The following is a 22479-nucleotide window of genomic DNA, read 5'->3' as shown; positions in this document are numbered from 1 at the left end:
TCACCAGCCTCTTTGAACTCACCTTTTACAATAAAACCCTTCTAATAGTACCAATTTTCTTATCAATATAAACATATTGCTTGATATCTGGTAGCTAGGTGGTAGTTTGCACCCCACTTCTTGAATACTTTCTTCAAAAAATGCAAATGCCGCTATCACTCTTACATATAAAAACTGGTACACATCAAAGCACCCAGACTAGCTGGCTTTAATCCAATTAAGACACACCACAGACGAAACCTCTATTTTAAAAGAAAAATATTTTCAGTAATATATACATTAATAGCTTCATGACATGCCCCCGCTCCCCCCCATCGGAAAATAAACCATCATAATTCTAAAAGACGGCTTCATTTTAACAACCCATATCACACTATCTCCTATATTTATTGCACTATTACATTACCAGATGCGTGCATTAACATAAATATATATATATATACACATAGAAGTCCTTGGTATCAACAGAATTCACACCAGTTCAGTGTCCAGGTTTTTTTAAATGTCCCATTTTCCTTTAAGTTTCAAACTATTGATAATGCAAGCTCAAACAGATTTTCTCTTTGAGCAATATGTATGATACGTAGATTGAATAGTTGTAATAATAGACTCCATCTCAAAAGTCTTGCATTTTTGTCTTGAAATTTGTCCAAAAACTTCAAAGCATTATAGTCTGTATAAACAGTTGTTTCTGATAAATTGTTTGCAACATAAATTTCAAAATGCTGCAATGCTGACACCAAAGTCTATCTAGTGACTTCTGCCACTCCTGTGACCATTGAAACTACTTGTTCTTTTTTTAATACTTTCAGTCAGTGGAGCGACCACTTGGCTGAAATTTGGTACAAATTTCCAGTAAAACCCACTCATGCCCAGGAATCTCAAAATTTCTCATCTTGTTGCAGGCACTGGGAAATCCACGCTAGCCTCGACTTTCGCATCTCTCGGAGCCACCTTACCATGTCCAATGGTATGGCTTAGACATGTAACTTTAAGCTTTTGCAAATTCATGTTTAATCAAGTTCATCACCGAATTAGCTTCTTGTAGTCGAGTAAATAATTATTCCAGATGCTGTAAATGCTCCTCCCATGTCTAAGTGAAAAGGATTAGATCATCAATATAAACAGCACAATTGCTTAGACCCGGTGCATTCTTCATACCAAATGGCATGACTTTAAATTGATGTACTCCACTTGGTGTTACAAAAGCTGATATCTCCTTTGCTCTCTCCGTCAACGGTACCTGCCAATATGAAAAACAGGTTCTATAGAATTTGACTACACCCTTATGCAATCCTGGTCAAAAAAAAACCTCTGTGTCTCTTCCTGTGTTTTCCCAATTCCTAAATGTCCCCCTATCGGAATTTCATGAGCAATCCTCAGAATTTCACTTCTGCACCCTAATGGGATAACAATCTGATGCATCTCCCTCCAGCTTTCATTTGCTGAGACATGATCCGACTTCCATTTTCTTATCCAAATACCTTCCCGAAAATAACAACATACTGGAATACATTTTACTTTGGTTTTTGAATAAGCTTTCTTATATAACTGTTCTAATTGCAAATCACTTTTCTGTAACTCCACTAACCTCTTTGAGTTAAACATTTCAACCGAATTGCCCTGCATTCCTTCCTCCTGAACAATGTTATCAAGCACAGTGCCAGCTAATTGGATTTCGACACCACCTTCTTGCCTTTGAACTGCCTGCTTATCTTGAAAAACTCAGTAGGTCTGGCAGCATCGGCGGAGAAGAAAAGAGTTGATGTTTCAAGTCCTCATGACCCTTCCACACGCCAATGCTGTCAGACCTGCTGAGTTTTTCCAGGTAATTCTGTTTTAGTTTTGGATTTCCAGCATCTGCAATTTTTTTGTTTTTATGCCTGCTTATCTTGTTTGCCTTGTTCTTCCCTATGGGCCTTTAATCTCATTATAACACAATCAGGAATCAATCCAGGATGTTCCTTCTGTAACACCTCTGTTGAAAATACTTCTACAAGCTGCTCAGCTACCACAGGCATCACCTGCATTTGCAATCATTACCCAGAATAAATTGAACTCCTGAAATGGGCAATTTTTCCACCACTCCGGTTATAACTTCACCTGTCTTCCTCTTGCTCTTTAAATTTGCCTTCCACAACGAAATAGATTTTGCATCTCCATGAATCCACTTGTTATTACCTTCTCCTGCAAAACCCCCTTTGAAGAACAAATATCACTATCCCACAACATTAAGGATTGACTAGCCTATGCCTGTTAAAAATTTTAACATCTTTACCTACCCCACCCTGTACACATGGAAAGACTTTTCTTTCACACACAAAATCTTTAAACATTTCTGCAGCCTGCTCCTCAGAATTCTCTCGAGTAAACTGTGAACACATTCCCACTTCTTCACCCATCACTGATTCTCCCTGTTTCACCTGTACACAAACCACTGGTTTCTCCTGTGCCCGAACCTCAGAACCCTCAGTATTTTTACTTCCAGAGCTCTTCTGTATCCTTACAATTCCTGCAGATTTTCTTCTGCAATCTCCAGCACACTGACTTCATGGGCCCCACTTTATTACAATGAAAACAACTCAATTTTTGAATGTCACTTCTACCTTCAGCACCTTCCTTTTTATTTTGAGAAAAAACTTCTTGGGAACTTCCAGCTACTCCTTCTCTTCCCTGACTACCTGCCTTTCACCTTCCCCCCCCTTTTTATCTTCCCCCTTTCACCTTCCCCCCCTTTTTATCCTTCTCCAATTGAAAAGGTGACGGAAAAAGGTTCAGCTTCTATGAACTAACTCAATCATCAGCTATCTCTGCTGCTTGCCTTACAGAATCAACCCTCTGTCTCTCCTCATGAGTTCTTACTACCGAAGAGATTGAATCTTTAAATTCTCCAAAAGAATTACTTCCCTAAGAGCTGCATTGGTTGTCTCTATTTTTAATGCCCTTTTCCACCGGTCAAAATTACTTTGTTTTACTCTTTCAAACTCAGTATAAGTTTGCCCAGGCTGTTTTCTCACATTCCTAAATTTCTGCCTGTATGCGTCAGGAACCAACTCATATGCACTCAAAATAGCTTTTTTCACCACATTCACTGACATTTCTTCTGAAAGCAAAGCATATACCTCAAGTGCCCTACCTAACAACTTAAGCTATAATAATAACGTCCAGTTCACCTGTGGCCATTTCATCTGTTTAGCTAACTTCTCAAATGAAATAAAGAATGCTTCAATATCTTTTTCATCAAACTTTGGAAGAGCTTGTACAAAATTAAACATATCCCCACTGGGTTCTACTCTGGATATAAATCCTTCCTCACTCACCTACTGGCATCTCTTTTCCAACTGCCAACATTTGCATTCGGAATTCTCTCTCTCCCTCTCTCTCTTTCTCATTCCTCCTTCTCTATTTTCACAACTTCTAATTCCCTTTTAAAAGCCATTTCTCTGTCCTTTGCTTCAAATTCAAGCTTTTTCAGTTCCTTTGCTTGTTCAAATTCAAGCGTCTTCATTTGTAACTGAAGTCTCACTAACCCCAGCTATGACTCACCAGTTTCAGGTGTATAATAGTTACAAATTACTACTATCATACTTTTAACAAATTCCCAAACTAACCTCCATTAACAGCAACCCATAGACTTAACCATTTTCACCTTACAAAATCAAAATGAAGTTCCTTGCAGACACAGTGGTAGGCTTACAGCTGCCTTTTGACCTCACGTTGCCTCTGCCCTGCATGCACAAAATTGCTGAAGTTATACCTAGCACTGCTTATTGAATGTTAATTCTCATTGTATCGCCAGCCTCTTTGAACTCCAACTTTTACAATAGAACCCCTTTCATTGTACCAATTTTATTAGTAATATAAACATATTGTTTGGTATCTGCTAGCTGGATTGGTATCTGCTAGCTGGATGGCAGTTCTCACCTCACTTCTTGAATGCTCTATTCAAAAAATGCAAATGCACGCTATCTCTTTTACATATGAAAACTAATACATATCAAAGCACCCAGACTAGCTAGCTTTATTCTTGTTAAGACACACCCACAGTCTAAACCTCTATTTTAAAAGAAAAATATTTTCCAATAATATATACATTAATAGCTTCATTACTGTATGTGTGTGTGTGTGTGTGTGTCAGACACTCACAGTGCTCCCGGTTTCAATGTGTGTGTGTCTTGTACTGACAGTGCTCCGAGTTTCAGTGTGTCCATGTGTCTCTCAGACTGACAGTGCTTCGAGTTTCAGCGTGTGTGTGTCTCACAGTGACAGTGCTCCGAGTTTCAGCATGTGTCTCACAGTGACAGTGCTCCGAGTTTCAGTGTGTGTGTCTCTCACTGACAGTGCTCCCGGTTTCAGTGCATTTGTGTGTCTTTCACACTGACAGTGCTCCCGGTTTCAATGTGTGTGTGACTCAGACTGACAGTGCTCCGAGTTTCAGTGTGTGTATCTCTCACAATGACAATGCTGCCTGTTTCTCTGTGTGTGTGTCTTTCTCTCGCACACACACTAGGTGCTCCCGGTTTCAACACGTGTTTGTGTCTCTCACATTGACATTTCTCCTGGTTTCAGCGTGTTTGTGTCTCACACTGACAGTGCTCCCGGTTTCAGTGTGTGTGTGTGTGTCTTGCATTGACAGTGCTCCCGGTTTCAGTGTTTGTGTGTGTGTCTTGCACTGACAGTGCTCCCGGTTTCAGCGTTTGTGTGTGTGTCTCGCACTGACAGTGCTCCTGGTTTCAGCGTTTGTGTGTGTGTGTGTCTCGCACTGACAGTGCTCTCGGTTTCAGCGTTTGTGTGTGTGTGTGTCTCGCACTGACAGTGCTCTCGGTTTCAGCGTTTGTGTGTGTGTCTCGCAATGACAGTGCTCTCGGTTTCAGCGTTTGTGTGTGTGTGTGTGTCTCGCAATGACAGTGCTCTCGGTTTCAGCGTTTGTGTGTGTGTGTGTGTCTCGCAATGACAGTGCTCTCGGTTTCAGCGTTTGTGTGTGTGTGTGTGTGTGTGTGTGTGTGTGTGTGTGTGTGTGTGTGTGTGTGTCTAGCAATGACAGTGCTCTCGGTTTCAGCGTTTGTGTGTGTGTGTGTGTCTCGCAATGACAGTGCTCTCGGTTTCAGCGTTTGTGTGTGTGTCTCGCAATGACAGTGCTCTCGGTTTCAGCGTTTGTGTGTGTGTCTCGCAATGACAGTGCTCTCGGTTTCAGCGTTTGTGTGTGTGTGTGTGTCTCGCAATGACAGTGCTCTCGGTTTCAGCGTTTGTGTGTGTGTGTGTGTCTCGCAATGACAGTGCTCTCGGTTTCAGCGTTTGTGTGTGTGTGTGTGTGTCTGTCTCACAATGACAGTGCTCTCGGTTTCAGCGTTTGTGTGTGTGTGTGTCTCGCAATGACAGTGCTCTCGGTTTCAGCGTTTGTGTGTGTGTGTCTCGCAATGACAGTGCTCTCGGTTTCAGCGTTTGTGTGTGTGTGTCTCGCAATGACAGTGCTCTCGGTTTCAGCGTTTGTGTGTGTGTGTGTGTGTGTGTGTGTGTCTCGCAATGACAGTGCTCTCGGTTTCAGCGTTTGTGTGTGTGTCTCGCACTGACAGTGCTCCCGGTTTCAGCGTGTGTGTGTGTTTCTCACAGTGACACTTTTCCCAGTTCCTGTGTATGCATGTTTTGCGGTTCTGGCAGCTCTCAGTTCAAGTCTGGGGAGCGTGCTTGTCAAAAATGATGCTATCGGTTATGTCACCTATTTGATTTTGGATTTAGCTGTATTGTTCTTTTGATTACGAGCGCCGCTAGTGAAATGTATCTCACTTATGCTTTGCTCAATAAGTGTGTGTTTAATTGCAATTGTGCTGAAGAGTTTTCGTAAATATAAATTTGCTTCTGTAATACATTGCTGTTACACATTGACTTCAATTCTGCAGAATGGAATTAATAGACGGGTATAGTTTTTTTTCAACATAATATTTGAGAATTTGAATGTTGTCACATTTGATTATTAGTAATTTGGTCTGTTGCATTTGTCTGAGAAATATGCGTAGTAACTCAGGAATGGCGATTAATGTTCACAATAAGTAATTGTGTTCTTGTTTCTTTCTTTTGCCACCAGACCGAGTGCTTGGTCATGATCATCATTAGCCAGCCTCGACTGCTGTTTAAATGTGATTTCAGTCTGCAGCTGTCGTGGGAACAACTTTCATCATAAGCTGCCCTTTGAAGTTTCTTGATGAGTTAAAATGGAAAACAAAAAGGAGCCTCCCTTCTTTAATGAGGATAATTCTGGGCCGTTAAGCTATAAACTCCCGTTTTATGAGACAATGGAACTTTTCATTGAAACGCTCACGGGAACTTGTTTTGAACTCCGAGTGTCTCCTTTCGAGACGGTGATTTCTGTGAAGGCCAAAATTCAAAGACTAGAAGGTATAGATGACTTTTTTTGCCTCCCATTAATTTGATCAAATGCTCTTGGTTTGAATTTGTGTATCTGGCAGGTTGCATTTTTGCAGACCTTTCCTAAGAAAGATTTGCACCAGTTTATTTCTCATTCAAAACTGGATAATGCCTTAGAATTGATGTTTTGTGAATCTTTGGTCATTTGGTAATGGCTAGGTAGGTGATAAATCTCCACATACACAGGTTTTGTTACAAACAAAAGGAGACAAAAAGAGAAAAATCTCAGGGTCAGTAAGTGTAAAATACTCTGTAGCAATTCCTGTTTAACCTCAGACAATCGAAACCATTTCAGGACATCACAAAGACCAAATCAATATAGACCCTTCCCTCCCCAGGACCTGATGGCCTACATCGGGTTATAAAAGAGGTAGCTACAGAGATATTGGATGTGCTGGCTGTGTTTTTCCAAAGTTCTCTAGATTCTGGAACAGTCCCAGCAGATTTGAGGTTAGCAAATGTAACACCGATATTCAAGAAAGAAGAGAGAGAGAACATAGGGGAACTACAGGCCAGTTAATCTGACATTAGTCACCAGGAACGTGCTGGAATCTACTTTTAAGGAAGTTTTAACAATGCACTTAAGAAAGCACCATATGATTAGAACAAGTCAACATGGTTTTACGAAAGGGAAATCCTGTTTGACAAATTTATTAGTTTTTTGAGGAAGTAACTAGTAAGGTTGGTAAAGGAGTATCAGTAGATATAGTATACCTGATTTCTGAAAGGCATTCAATAAGGTGTCACACAGAAGGTTAATACACAGAATGAGGGCTCATGTAGTTGGCAGGGTTCAAAATAAATGGGGGCAGCGGGTGAATTTGCCTTCAAGCCCCCTAAAAGCCCGTGAAAAATCAATGACGGGAGTGACAAATGAGAAAAGGCTGCCCTCATGTATGGGAGAGACAGAATCTGTGAGGAGCTGCTCCTCTAATCACAGATTCTGGCTCTCCCATGCTCATTACTCTAGCTTCTTCAATTGCAGGTTCTCTCCCTCTTGCTCTTATTGTTCCTTAAGAGACTGAATCTATGATTGGAGGACCGGTGAGGGAGAGAGGGAACCTTTGATTGGAGAAGCTGGAGCAGTTATTCTGGTAGGTCACTTTGAGAGGATCATAAGACCCATCGAGTCTGCTCCGCCATTCAATCATGGCTGATAAGTTTCTGATAAATAAAGGAGGCTGTTTTGAAGGGAGTAAGAAATGGCTCTGCCCACCAAAACCTGGACCAAGGCCCTCAAAATGCAGAACCCCAAACCCTTGTTTGGATACCCAAAACATGGACGCTAATCTCCTAAACCCCCATTAGGGACAAGCAAAACTCAAGACACGTCTGAAATACGGATGTGGATCATGCTAAAACCTGGACCCAAAACCCACAAAATTTAGACTCTGAGCCTACAAAACATACACCTGGATTCTCCACAACCTGGAGATGGACCATTCGATACCTAGAACCCCCAAAATCCAGATTTGGAGCACAGAAAACCCCAGATTTGTATCATAGAATGATACAGGAGGTACTTTGTTCATTGCATCTGTGCCAGATCATGTGGAGAGGAAGTGCCATTTTCTCACTTAGGCTGCCCTCCTATCTTATTGCATGGCGCAACTGCTTTGCTAAATGAGAAAGATACAGATTGGCCCTAGCAGCTCAAAACTGTGCATCCATGAGGCACTGTGGGCCACCAACAGCAGAATTGTATTTCATCACAACCCGTAACCTCATGGTCCAGCATATTGCTCACCCTGCGGTTACCATCAAACCAGGGCATCAACCCTGATTCAATGAGGAGTGTAAGAGAGCATGCCAGGAGCATCACCAGGTGTACCTAAAAGAGGTGCCAATCTCATGAAGCTACAACACCAGTCTCTATGCATGCCAGACAACAGAAGCAGCTTGCTGTAGACAGAGCTAAGCAATCCCATAACCAATGGATCAGATCAAAGCTCTGCTATCCTGCCATATCCAACTGTAAATTGTGATGGATAATTAAACAGCTGAAGGGGGGAGGAGGCTCTGTGAAAATCAGCAGCTTGTAAGTGCAAAAGACAAAGCTGTAATGCCCACAGCCATCTTCAGCCAGATGTGCTGAGTAAATGATCCTTCCTAAGGCCCTTACTATCACAAATGCCAGTCTTTAGCCAGTTTAATTCCACGTGATATCAAGAACAGTGAAGTGCAGTGAGTACAGGAAAGTCCGAGTCCCAACAACAGCTCCAATACTGAAGACATGTGCTCCAGAACCAGCCACATCTCTTGCCAAGCTGATCCGGTACAGCTGCAAGACTGGCATCCACTCTACAAAAATTGAAAAATCTCCACTTTATCCCATCTACAAAAAGCAAATCCAATCACTGTCCCATCAGCCAACACTCAATCAATGTACCCTGTAAATTTTCTTTGTACTGGATGGGCTGCAAACTCTTCTGAACGCTACTTTTTTGTCCATGGCCAGTTTACATGTTCAAAGGAATTATTGCATTATGCTGGAAATTTTGAACAGCCTGCCTTTTTCATTGTGTGGTACATTCCAGATTTCTGTGTAGTTGATGCTCTCAATCTATCAGCAAAGTGATGGAAACTATCACTGACAGTGCTAGCAAGCAATATTTTCTCACCAGTACCCAGCTGACTGTTCAGTGCATGTTACTCTGCTGCAGACCTCATTATTACTTTGGTCCAAAAATGGACGAAGGACCTGAATTCTGAGCAGAATGTGACTGCGTTTGACCTCAAACCAACATTTGACCACCTGTGGCACCATGTAATCGTAATATAAGTGAAGTCAATGAAAATCATGGGTTAAGTTTTCCATTGGCTGGGGTCATTTCTAGCACAAAGGAAGATGGTTGTTAGAGGTCAAAGATCTCAGCTATAGGACACCACTGCAGGAGTTCCTCAGGCAGTGTCGTAGGCTGCTTCATCAATGACTTTTTTTCTCCATCATAAGGTTCGAAATGAGGCTGATGCTGCTTGCACAATGTTCAGTTCCATTCCCAGTTCTCAGATAATGAAGCGGTTTGTGCCTGCTTCACTCAAGTTTGGGCTGGTAAATGGCAAGGAGTGCTCTCGCTACACAAGTGTCAGGCAATGAGTATCTCCAGCAAGAGAGGGTCAAGCCTCCTCCCCTTTACATCCAGTGCCATCACCATTCCTCAGCACACCTCCCAAACTCGCAGCCTTTATCACTGATAAGGGCAGCAGGCACATAGACCACGACTTTCAGGTTCTCATCCAAGTCACACACCATCCTGACTTGGAACAATATTAGCTGTTTCTTCATCGTTGCGGGTCCAAATGCTGGAACTCCCTACCCAACAAAGAGACAATGTAAAATAAAGGATACAATTCTAAAGAGTTTATGGTGTATGTGTGCACAAATCACTGAAGGTGACAGGGCAGGTTGAGAGAGTGGTTAATAAAGCATCTGGAAACCTGAGCTTTATAAATAGGGGCATGGAGTCCAAAAGCAAGGAAGCTATGTTAAACCTGTATAAAACACTGGTTTGGACCCATTGTGTTCAGTTCTGGGCACCACGCCACAGGAAGGATGTGAAGGCATTAGAATGGTGCAGGAAAGCTAGACAAGAATTGCTCCAAGGATGAGGGACTTTAGTTGTGTAGATAGATTGGAGAACCTGAGACTGGTCTCCTTGGAGAAGAGAAGGTTCAGAGTGTTAATAGTATGTTAATTGTATGAAGGTTAAGAATACACAGGTGAAGGGCATTGAATGATCAGGTATCTTGAGCACATATGAAGAGAGACTTCTGGGACAATTGGTGATGGTTAGGGAGGAGGCAGATGTGTAATATCGCATTCTGTAAATAAATCTAGTATTAAGTAAATGATTGTCATCTGTTTCCCTATTTCACCATCTGGCTTCCAAATGAATTAACAGGGAGGAGATTTGAAGGTATTCCAAATTGTGAGGGGTCTGGATGGAGTAGGTAAGGAGAAACTCTTCCCACTGGTGGAAGCATTGAGAACCAGAGGGACAAGATTGAAGAAGATTGGCAAAAGAAGCAATGGCGACATGAAAAAATTTTGTATGCAGCAAGTGGTTAGGATGTGGAGTGGAATGCACTGCCTGATAGGGTGGTGGAGGCAGGGTAAATCAAGGGATTGAAAAGGGAATTGCAGGGTTCATAATACTTGGGGACAGTGGACAAATTTGCTCTTAAAATCAAAGACGGGTATGAAAAATGCAAAATATTGAAAGAAAGGTAGTCCTCCCCTCGGGGAGGCGATGGTGTAGTGGTATTGACGCTGGACTAGTAATCCTCCGGGTTCGAACCTCGCCACGGCAGACAGTGGAATTTGAATTCTGTAAAAATCTGGAATTAAAAGTCTAATGATGACCATGAAACCATTGTCGATTGTTGTAAAAGCCCATCTGGCTCTTTGATGTCCTTTAGGGAAGGAAATCTGCTGTCCTTACCTGGTTTGGCCTGCATGTGACTCCAGACCTACGACAATGTAGTTGACTCTTAGATGTCCTCCGAACAAGGGCAATTAGGGATGGGCAACAAACGCCAGTGACGCCCACATCCCATGAACAAGTTTAAAAAAACTGTGTGTCGTTTCCTCTAGAACCCTTTGCGCTCTCACAGCCGGGTGGCTGTACTGTCATGCTGCATCTTTATGCATTGCCCTCCTCCCTCCCTGCCTGGGCTGTTTTTTTTTTTGCTTGTGTTATTTTAATTTCTGGTTTGTTGCTGGAGCTTTGTTAATTTCATCTTCTGTAACTTAAATTAGCCTTCAACCAAATCGCTGTTCCCCGGCACCATCCCCCATGGCAATGCAAGTGGAGAGAGAGCGCACTCTTTGCAATTTTAAATATAATTGTGCGTGGGGTTTTCTCATTCTTTCCAGGATTGCCCGCAAAGTACTGGTCTGTAAGTATGATTGATTGCAGGCGTCTGTTTGTTGTCGGGGGCAATGTTTTTTTCTTTAAATTTTCAAAAAGGTGTATCGATAGCAGATGGGAAAGCAAGCAGAGTGAAACTGAGAGCACAGGTCTGGCTAAAAGAATTGTAGTTCATGGTTCAGAATACCCGAAAACGTGACTTGTTTAGGATTACGTAAGTGAATTTTTAATGGTGTGATGAGTCACAATTACCACCAGTGATGCCATTGGTGATCACTGTGGCTTCATTTCTGGGATTCAAATCTTCTGTCCATGTTCATATCAAGGCTTTAACCCTGTCTGGAGCTGAGTGCCCTTGGTGAAACCAAAACTGAGCGAAATATCAACATTTTCCAGTGTTGTAGCTGTACTGGAACAACTTGAGTAGAGATGTGCAAGTTCTGGAGTACAGGTCTTCAGTACTTCAACCATGATGGTTTTGGAACCTGAGCCTTTATTGTGTCCAATGTAATCAGCTGTTTCTTCATATCTTGCAGTGTGAATCAAATTAAATGAAGACTGGCACCATTGACGGTGGTATCCAAGAAGGATCATCCACTCGACATTTTTGGCTGAAGGTGGTTGCAAACACTTCAGCTGCCTTGTCTTTTGCACTCAAATAATCAATTTGCACTCATCGTTGAAGATGAGGAGCACAAGAAATAGGAGCAAGACTCGACCATCTGTCCTGTTGAGCCTGCTCCACCATTTGATACAATCTTGGCTGATCTTGGGCTTCAACTCCATTTTCTTGCCTAGTCTTCAGTGGGGATCCTTAAATGTTCACCGTTCATGACTGGGTGCAGCAGGACTGCCGAGCTGATGTGTTGGTTGTAGGATCACATGGCTCTGTTTATAGTATACATAGTGTCCTGAATTGTAGCTTCATTGAGTTGGCATCTTATTTTCAAATAAACCTTGTGCTGCTCCTGGCATGCTCTCCTACAGTGATGGAGGATTGAGGGGTATGCTGGGCCATGAGGTATTTTCGCTGTTGCTGATGGCTCACGGTACCTCGCGGTACGTAGTTTTGAACTGCTAGGCTTGTTTTGAGTCTATCCCAATTGGCATGGGGATGGTGCAGCAGGACATTATGAAATATGCCCTCATTGGCTGCACAAATATTCCTATCCTCAATGATGGAGGAGCCCACCACAGCAGAGCCAAAGATAAAGCTGAAGCATTCACAACAATCTTCAGCCAGAAGTGCTTAGTGGATGATCCACCTTGGCCTCCTTCGGTGGTCCCCTGTATCACAGATGCCAGTCTTCAACCAATTCGATTCACTCCACGTGATATCAAGAAACGGCTGACGGCACCGGATAGTGCAAAGGCTATGGGCCCTGACAATATTCCAGCAATAGTACTGAAGACTTGTGTTCCAGAACTTACTGCGCCTCTAACCAAGCTGTTCCAATACAGCTACAACACTGGCACATACCCTGCTATTTGGAAAATTACCCAGGTATGTCCTGTACACAAAAAGCAGGACAAATCCAACCCAGCCAATTACCACCCCATCAGTCTACTCTCGATCATCAGTGAAGTAATGGAAGGGGTCATCAACGGTGCTTTCAAGCGGCACTTGCTTAACAATAACCTCACTGGTGCCCAGTTTGGGTTTCGCCAGGGCTACTCAGCTCCTGACCTCATTACAGCCTTGGTTCAAACATGGACAAAAGAGCTGAACTCCTGAGGTGAGGTGAGAGTGACTGCCCTTGACATCAAGGCAGCATTTGACCGAGTGTAGCATCAAGGAGCCCTGGCAAAACTGGAGTCAAGGGGAATCGGGGGAAAACTCTCCGCTGGTTGGAGTCATATTTAGCACAAAGGAAGATGGTTGTGGTTGTTGGAGGTCAGTCATCTCAGCTCCAAGACATCACTGCAGGAGTTCCTCAGGGTAGTGTCCTAGGCCCAACCATCTTCAGCTGCTTCATCAATGACCTTCCTTTCATCATAAGGTCAGAAGTGGGGATGTTGGCTGATGATTGCACAAATGTTCAGCACCATTCACGACGACTCAGATACTGAAACAGTCCACGTCCAAATGCAGCAAGACCTGGACAATATCCAAGCTTGGGCTGACAAGTGGAAAGTAACATTTGTGCCACACAACTGTCAGACAATGACCACTTCCAACAAGAGAGGATCCAACCATCGCCCCTTGACATTCGCTGGCATTACCATCACTGAATCCCTCCCTATCAACATCCTGGGGGTTACCATTGACCAGAAACTGAACTGGACTAGCCATGTAACTACAGTGGCTACAAGAGCAGGTCAGAGGTTAAGAATCATGCGACGAGTAACTCACCCCCTGACTCTCCAGAGCCTGCCCACCATCTACAAGGCACAAGTCAAGAGTGTGATGGAATAATCCCCACTTTCCTGGATGAGTGCAGCTCCAACAACAATGAAGAAGCTGGACACTGTCCAGGACAAAGCAGTCTGCTTGATTGGCACCACATCCACAAACATTCACTCCCTCCACCACCAATACACAGTAGTAGCAGTGTGTACCATCTACAAGATGCACTGCAGGAATTCACCAAGGCTCCTTTGGCAGCACCTTTCAAACCCATGACTACCACCTAGAAGGACAAGGGCAGTAGATAGATGGGAACACCATTACCTGTAAGTTCCCCTCCAAATCAGTCACCATCCTGACTTGGAAATATATTGTCGTTCCTTCACTGTCGCTGGGTCAAAATCCTGGAACTCCCCACACCAACCCCCCCCACAGCACTGTGGGTGTACCTACACTACATGGACTGCAGTGGTTCAAGAAGGCAGCTCACTACCATCTTCTCAAGGGCAACTAGGGATGGGCATTGAATGCTGGCCCATCCAGTGAAGCCCAGATCCCCTGAATGAATAAAAATAAAAATTGTGAAAATAGGACTTGGCCTCTGCAAGGCATTGTGTAGTGGCCACTCTTGCCAACATCGTCATGGATAGACGGGGCAGGTAGATTGGCAAGAGTGAGATCAAGCTGGTATTTTCTCATGTTGGTTTACTCACCGTTTGCTGCAGGCTCTGTCAGGCTGCTTTGTCCTTCGTGACTTGACCAGTTCAGTCAGTAGGGGAGCTACCATGATGCTCTTGGTGATGGATACTGATGTCCCCCACTCATTACGTTCTGTGCCCTTGGCACTTCTTCCATGTTCAACATAGAGGAGCACTGATTCATCAGCTGAAGGAACGTGGTAGGTGGTAATTAGCAGGATGTATTCTTGTTGTCATGTCCATAAGATTTGAAAGAGATCATAAACTGTTTAAATTAAACCTTACTTTCTGCTTATGTAAAAATTGACTTTGCTGGATCAAAACCATGGCTACAGTTCTGGAAATTTCCAACAGCAATTTCAAGATAAAGTTCACCCCTCATCCTTTTGGAATCTCACATCTATCTTTGTGTGGACCCACTACAATCAATGAAACAAGGGAGCAGCAGATGGTCTGTCTCCCTAGCCTGAACCTAGAACAAAGAGGGAGCCACCGAAACTCGCTATACTTGTGGAGGTGCTCATAGCGTCATCTGTCTCCTCAGGTGAACAATGGATTTTGACCAGAGACACAGAAACTGATTAACCTATAATTGACTCATCATTGGGCAGCACCACATGATCTCGGCTCCTTTGGAAAAGTTTAATGTTACATTCCTGGACCCCCAGGGCAGTCTGCTGTTAACATCCAGCCTGTCAAAACCAAAGCAGGACTCCAGGCTGACAGCAAAGCCTGCCTCAAGTCGAAACCTCTTTTGGTTCTCTGGAAGATTCCTGACATCACTTGTAGAGCGGACCAAGTCTCAGTATACCAATCTTATCCTGCTGTGTCGTCACCAACTTTGAAGGAATTCAGCAACTCCCTCCTTTCAGCTAGCTGAATTCGCCTGAAGTTTAACTCCTACGTGAAGGAACCCTCACTGGACCCTGACATTCTGGATTCTAACATTCATGTGAATTAATATTCCTATCTTTGTTTATTTTTTGTTCCAAATCGTTCCTACTTGTAAGACACCTTTCTATCTCCATGTGTGTGTAATTGCGATGACCATCCCCTGGGTATGAATAAACAATACATCTGATTTAATGCTAAAGAGAGTTTGCTGCAAGTCACTTTAAAATTGGCTTCACAAACAGAGGGTTTGGGAAGATACGTCGTCACAATCTATTTCAAAAATTAAAACACCTTTGCTTGCAGACAGATGGTGAGAAAGTTAAAGGAGTTCAGTTTGCCTGTGCCCAGTCCATAACATTGTTCTTCTTTGAGCTGAAGCCACGAGACCTTAGAGCACCTGGAGTCAATGTTGAGAATTCCTGGAGTCACTTCCACCTGATTTGCATATCACTGTGCTGCCTGTTCTACCAGTGAAGAAAGGGCACACCCAGGGATGGGGGAGGTTGGGAATTTGCTAGTGGCAATGATTCTGTGTGCTTGATCAGGCTGTTGTTCCCAACCTTGACACCAGTCCCCAGATGTTAGTGAGGAAGACTTTACAAAGTCAACAGGGCCTGCCTCCATCATTTCCGATGTTGTGGTCACAGCTGTGATCCCACCAGTTTTAATGAATTAAATGAATTGTGAATATTTTATCTTGACATCTAATATACTTTGTATTTAATGGAATGTGTCTATTTTTCTGTAGGTATTCCCATAGTACAGCAACATCTGATCTGGAATAACCTGGAACTGGAGGATGAATACTGTTTACATGACTACAGGTAAGTTGAAGACATTTAAAAATAAAATACTACCTCTTAACCACCTCACCCCATCCTATTCCAGGTTTCTTTCCAGCTGAATTCCCAACACAATAAGAAGTTTTTTTTTATTATTACTAAAGCATTGTGAATGATTCACATTGTTGCAGCAGAGACCAAGATGAGCGGAACAATTTTGTCATTCCGCTGACCTTTTGTGCTTGGTTTCTGGCTCTGATTTGCATAATGTTACAGGAAGATGCGAGGTCTGTGGTGTAACAGCACAAACTATGCGTCTGTTCTGTGCTACGTTTTTTTTAGCAATGTTGAAGCAGTTCTGAGTTTAGGGCAGGGAGGTGGACTTTGTAAATTTTTACAGATGTGCTTTAGACTTTTTTAATCAGGAGTATTGCAGCTGTCTTCAAAGAAACTACAGCATCAGAAGTCACTGTCAGTTTATCACAGTTTGCTCTCTCTTTTATTTGCAGTATATCAGAAGGTTGTACACTTAAACTGGTGCTCGCCATGAGAGGGGGACCTATAAATACCAGAAGGGGTAAGCAAAGAGTGCCAACCATCTGCACTTTAGAAGATAGAATTGTTCATTCCCTGTTGTTGCTTCATAGCTCTCTGGCTTTTCCGTCATTGAGCACAATGCAACCATATATGGTGAACTTTCCCCAGCCTTCTGTTGATGCAATGACACTGTTGACTTGCAGGAAATATGTGGTTTTCACTCCTTTTCTTCTCTAGAGGGCCAGTGTTTACAGAGATGGGTGAGAGCTGTTGGAACTTGTTCGGCTGAGGTAGTTGAGTTCCAGTTATACATAGCTATGAGGTCAAATTTCCAATGCTTTGGACATTTAGTTACTCCCTTGTGTTAGTAGAGAATTGCTTCTCCATCTACCCATTGCAAGTCTGTTTGAATGGGCTGTTGTTGGGTGCACATATTGGTATGTAGGAATCTAAACTCTCCAAGCCTGCCTCCATAGGCTCCCATACCATTGAATATCTCCCACCCACTGTCTCTCTCGCCTCTGCCCTCTTGAGCCCATGCTCACTGTTATGAAGCTATTAATGTAAATATTATTATTGGAATTTTTTTTTAAACAGAGCTTTAGTCTGTGGGTGTGTCTTAACTGGATTAAAGCCATTTGGTCTGGGTGCTTTGATGTATATTAGTTTTGAGATGGGAGATAGAGTGCATTTGCATTTTGTTGAATAGAACAGTCAAGAAGGGGAGTGAAATCTGGCACTTAGCTAGCAGAGACCAAGCAATGTTTATATTACTAATAACATTGGTACTATGAAAAGGGTTTTATTGTTAGAGGTGGAGTTCAAAGGGCCTGCTGATACACTTCGCACATCTCATTGAATGTAAATTTGCATTGTAACAGATAGCAGCTTCGTGTGTGCAGGGCAGAGGCAATGTAAGATCAAAGCCTGTAAGCCTACAAAGAAACCAAAGTGAAAGGAACCTCATTTTGAATTTGTAAGGTGAAAAGGCTTTGCCTGGTGTCTGCTTAAAGCCTATGGGTTGCTGTTGCCTGAGTGGAGATTAGTCTGGGAATTTGTTAAAAATTATTATAGTAGTAATTTGTAGCCATGTGTATATATTTAACTTGTGTAAACTAATAAATGTCTCATGTATTTTGATATCAAGCCTCTTGAGAACTTGTGGTCTGATTCCTGAATTTAGAGCTGCATTTCAAACATAACACTTAAAAATATAGAAAACAAAAACAGAATTACCTGGAAAAACTCAGCAGGTCTGGCAGCATCGGCGGAGAAGAAAAGAGTTGACGTTTCGAGTCCTCATGACCCTTCGACAGAACTTGAGTTCGAGTCCAGGAAAGAGCTGAAATATAAGCTGGTTTAAGGTGTGTGTGTGGGGGGCGGAGAGATAGAGAGACAGAGAGGTGGAGGGAGTTGGTGTGGTTGTAGGGACAAACAAGCAGTGATAGAAGCAGATCATCAAAAGATGTCAACGACAGTAGTACAATAGAACACATAGGTGTTAAAGTTAAAGTTGGTGATATTATCTAAACGAATGTGCTAATTAAGAATGGATGGTAGGGCACTCAAGGTATAGCTCTAGTGGGTTTTTTTTTTAATAATGGAAATAGGTGGGAAAAGGAAAATCTTTATAATTTATTGGAAAAAAAAAAGAAGGGGGAAACAGAAAGGGGGTGGGGATGGGGGAGGGAGCTCACGACCTAAAGTTGTTGAATTCAATATTCAGTCCGGAAGGCTGTAAAGTCCCTAGTCGGAAGATGAGGTGTTGTTCCTCCAGTTTGCGTTGGGCTTCACTGGAACAATGCAGCAAGCCAAGGACAGACATGTGGGCAAGAGAGCAGGGTGGAGTGTTAAAATGGCAAGCGACAGGGAGGTTTGGGTCATTCTTGCGGACAGACCGCAGGTGTTCTGCAAAGCGGTCGCCCAGCTTACGTTTGGTCTCTCCAATGTAGAGGAGACCACATTGGGAGCAACGAATGCAGTAGACTAAGTTGGGGGAAATGCAAGTGAAATGCTGCTTCACTTGAAAGGAGTGTTTGGGTCCTTGGACGGTGAGGAGAGAGGAAGTGAAGGGGCAGGTGTTGCATCTTTTGCGTGGGCATGGGGTTGTGCCATAGGAGGGGGTTGAGGAGTAGGGGGTGATGGAGTGGACCAGGGTGTCCCGGAGGGAGCGATCCCTACGGAATGCCGATAAGGGGGGTGAAGGGAAGATGTGTTTGGTGGTGGCATCATGCTGGAGTTGGCGGAAATGGCGGAGGATGATCCTTAAAAATATAGGTTATGACAGTAGTTTAAAGTTTCCCTCTGGGATTTTTAAATAACTCAGCTTTACCAACTGCTGAGTCATAACACTCACCGTCACTGCCTTTTAAAAGCCCTTGAAGACCTATGTCGCCTGCCTGCTTTTGTTCCTGCTCACCCTTTTCTTCCTGCAACCTAACTGGCTATCCACTGCATTGTCAAACACTAAGACCGTTGCTTTGTATATAATGAGTGCCGTAGAAATGTAAACTATGAAATGTCTGGATGCAATTCATATTGAAACACACAACTACCATGCAAAATTGTTAATTACATTGATGTCATGTGATGACCTTGTGACATGATTGGCATTCAGCTGTTCTAACCATCTGAGATGTGAAGACATACCAATTTGTGGGATTCGCTGTTGCAAGTAGTTGCTGCAGCTATTGTGGCCTGGGATAAGAACTTATAAAATGCAGTAAGTGATAATTATGTTGCCCCAACATTATTTTGCTACTGCTAATGAATGCTATCATTGTTGGACACAACTAGTCCATGTTACCAAGGCTTGTGGGGGCATGATTGTTTACCTTTGCTATATACCTTTCGTTAATAGTAAAATTGACTAGTGTCAGAGTCATCTTAGAGCCATTCCTGTGCCAAGGAAAGCTTTTTCATTGATGCTTATACCTAACATGTTGGTTGAGTTATTAGCCTTTAATATTAAACTTCAAAAATCTTGAATGACCGGCTAATTTTGCGAGACTTCTGGCCTCCTTATAAGGTTCCTTTTAAACTGGACTTTGCCACTAAAGGCATCAATGCTATTGACTGTTCCAGAAGAGCGCTGTTCAGCTCTTCATGCTTTTGTAGAATTTCAAAAGATTGACCCTGGACTAAGTGTTGGTTTTGACGAGTTTGGGCCCCATAGAATTAATACCAAGTAATTGATCAACTACATAAAATAATGGAGAAGTTAATTGATAGAATAAAAGCATCCAGTGTTAAAACTTAAACTTGTGTGCTGTGCCAGAAATTAATATTTTGAAACCCACTTAGGTGCACATTGCTTGAAAGTTCTTTAGTATTAAGTTAGTTGCTGCACTGTTGGGGATGCCATCTTTCAGATGCAATGTGAAACTCAGACCCTGTCTGCCCCCTTGTATGTTAAAGTTCCCATTGCCCAACTTTGAAGAAGAGCAGCAGAGTTCTTCCTGATGTTCTGGCTAATATTTATCCCTCAACCAACAACACTAAAAACGGATTGCAGTGGCTTTTTATTATTTGTACCAGGAACCCTGTGGCTTGGCCCAGGTGCCGCCTTGACAGTGTTTGCAGATTTTCAGATTGGAAAACTTTTAACAGGAGGACCATGTTGCATTCTTCCCTTCCGTTGAGACCAACGCAGCTTGAGTGGCTTCCTGTGCAAGCACGCATTGAACCTCCTGATGTCCGCAGGGAAAACATCCTCCTCAAAGCACATCACCAACTGACAGTTACCAAAGCACTCTCACTGACAGAACCTCAAAAAGAAAAACCCCACACACTCCTCTGAAATCCGTAGTCCCTACAGGAACACATTGCACGCCCAATAAACTGATGCCCCACCTCTCGATGCAGTCAAACAGGAGGTGAGGTGTGCCAAACATCACCAACCGTGACCTGGTAACTGACCAGAGCAGTGAAGTCCCAGGTTTGAATCTTCCATGGAAAATCTGGACAATCCTCATCTGCCCTGGTCTATCCTCAAGTATTTGTGGCCAGGAGGAATAGCTCAAACTGAGACGGTGGCCATCAAAGTCGGACTATCACCCATATACTGAAACCCTTGCCCTGAGAGATTCATTCCTGGTGGCACCACAACCATTTACACGATGTCGGCTGAAGCTGTTGAATGGATTGTCAGCCTCGACATTGAATTGCTTCCCCGGCCATACAAATTAATTAACTAAAATCAGATTACCTGGCCATTATCGCATTTCGGTATGTGGAACCTCGTTATGTGCAAATTGGCTTCCGTGTTTTCTTGCATAGCAACAGTGTCTACACTTCAAAAAGTATTTAATTGGCTTTAAAGCACGGAGGGATATTTTGAGGTCATGAAAGTCATTCGTTCCTTAAATGCAAAATACTGAAAATGCTGGAAATCTGAATTAAAAACAGAAAATGATGAAATACTTAAGGAGGTCAGGCAGCTTTTGCGGAGAGAACAAGAGAGTTCTGATGAGAGGTTATTGACCTGAAAAGTTAACCGTTTCTCCCCGCAGATGCTGTCTGTTTTCCTATTTCCTTTCTTTAAATAATCTGTTTTTAAAACCCATCCTTTCCAATATACAACTCCTGATGGAGCCAAGCACTTCAATTTTTGCTTCATCAGCCCAATGCTCAAAATAATTGTTGCTAATTAACACTTAGTTACCTTACTTGGTTGCACTTGACTGCTTTAATGGAACTCTCACTAAGATTTCTTCAAAGCAGACCTTGACTTGTAGCCTAACCATGTTTGTGGTTTCCATAGCTACACATCTGTGAGGTCCACACTGTTTTTGTTCAAAGCTCTTGATGCCTTTCATCAAACTGGTATTTGAAACAAACACAAATTCTCACTCATTGTTACAATTGTTATGTGCAAAAGTAGTTGTTTGGTTCAAGGGTCTCACTTATTTGTACGACCTTCAAGTACAAGAGCCAGTCAGAATTGCTGGTCAACTAGATTTTCAAAGACGTTGTTGGATTTGAATCTTCTCTAATAGCCAAAAGAGTTCATGTGTCAAGTGAGTGTCATTACCCCAGATGCATGGCACTCCTGTAGTAGCTGAACTAATGTCGAGCAGCTTGGAGGCCACATTTTGCAAGTTGCTACTTGGTCTCCACATTGTTAAAGTAAATTTGCAAAGCTGGATTGTGCCTCCTTTTGCCTATTGGAATTGGGGATTTCTGACTGATAGCTGAGCTTTGTCTGGTTTGCTAATCTTGGGAACACTAAGTGTGGATGAGTGAAGCACATGGAGCGGGAGGGCCCTCTGCCTGAGTGCCACTTTACCTGAATCCAACTAAGCACCACATAGACTAATACCTTACACCTCGTTATTTCCTTGGTACTGCACACGGTCCGTGGTGTTAGGGTCAGCAAATTGCACCTTATTCTGTTCACTTTAAACAACTCTCATTTTAATTGACATTTTAGAATTAGTTTAAAGTACTGATGGATACACTAGCAGTTTAGTGCCCAGTAACTGGTCTTCCATTCTGAGTTGGAAACTTCATTCCCAAAAGTAAGAGAGAGAACCCAAATTAGAAGCCTTGCTTACTGATAAAGTCCCATCTACACTTAGTAGGTTATTAATCTTTTTGCACTCTTCAGGTTATTGGAGCATTTGGAGCAGCTTCAGTTACAACTTGTACAGTTCAAATGCACCCACAGTAGCAGAATTCATTTATTTCAATGTTGAATTAGATAAATGTGCTTTCTGGCTAAACGCACATCTTTGGGTATTAAAAAAGCAAATGTCTTTATTGTCTAAATCTTTGCATTGCCATTGGTTTGTTTGTGCAAAATCTTTGGTTGCTGCGTTAGTGCGTCATTGTATGATTTGGCCAAACAGTAATTATATTCTGAGTGGAAGTAGACGTGATGTTGTTGCCGAGCAGAGGAATGTGGGAGATTTGGAAAATCTGAGGAT

The 22479-nt window shown here is 42.7% G+C and overlaps 1 protein-coding gene across 4 annotated transcripts in view; it reads left to right on the top strand.

The window, feature by feature from the left end:
- zfand4 (zinc finger, AN1-type domain 4) overlaps positions 1–22479 on the top strand; it is an 84284-nt gene that overhangs the window by 41207 nt on the left and 20598 nt on the right. For 2 of the 4 annotated variants that reach the window (XM_041176628.1, XM_041176626.1), the window contains exons 2-4: positions 6083–6393; positions 15982–16057; positions 16525–16592. In XM_041176628.1, the coding sequence (XP_041032562.1) occupies positions 6210–6393; positions 15982–16057; positions 16525–16592 (328 nt within the window). In that variant the 5' untranslated portion in view covers positions 6083–6209. Of the gene's footprint in view, positions 1–905; positions 971–6082; positions 6394–15981; positions 16058–16524; positions 16593–22479 lie in introns of those variants that run through there. The other 2 variants (XM_041176627.1, XM_041176629.1) reach the window with 2 other exon arrangements.

This window comes from Carcharodon carcharias, chromosome 28 (genome assembly GCF_017639515.1).
Source record: "Carcharodon carcharias isolate sCarCar2 chromosome 28, sCarCar2.pri, whole genome shotgun sequence".
Taxonomy (NCBI): domain Eukaryota; kingdom Metazoa; phylum Chordata; class Chondrichthyes; order Lamniformes; family Lamnidae; genus Carcharodon; species Carcharodon carcharias.
The sequence above is the reverse complement of the archived record's forward strand: the minus strand, read 5'-3'. Positions and strand labels throughout refer to the sequence as shown.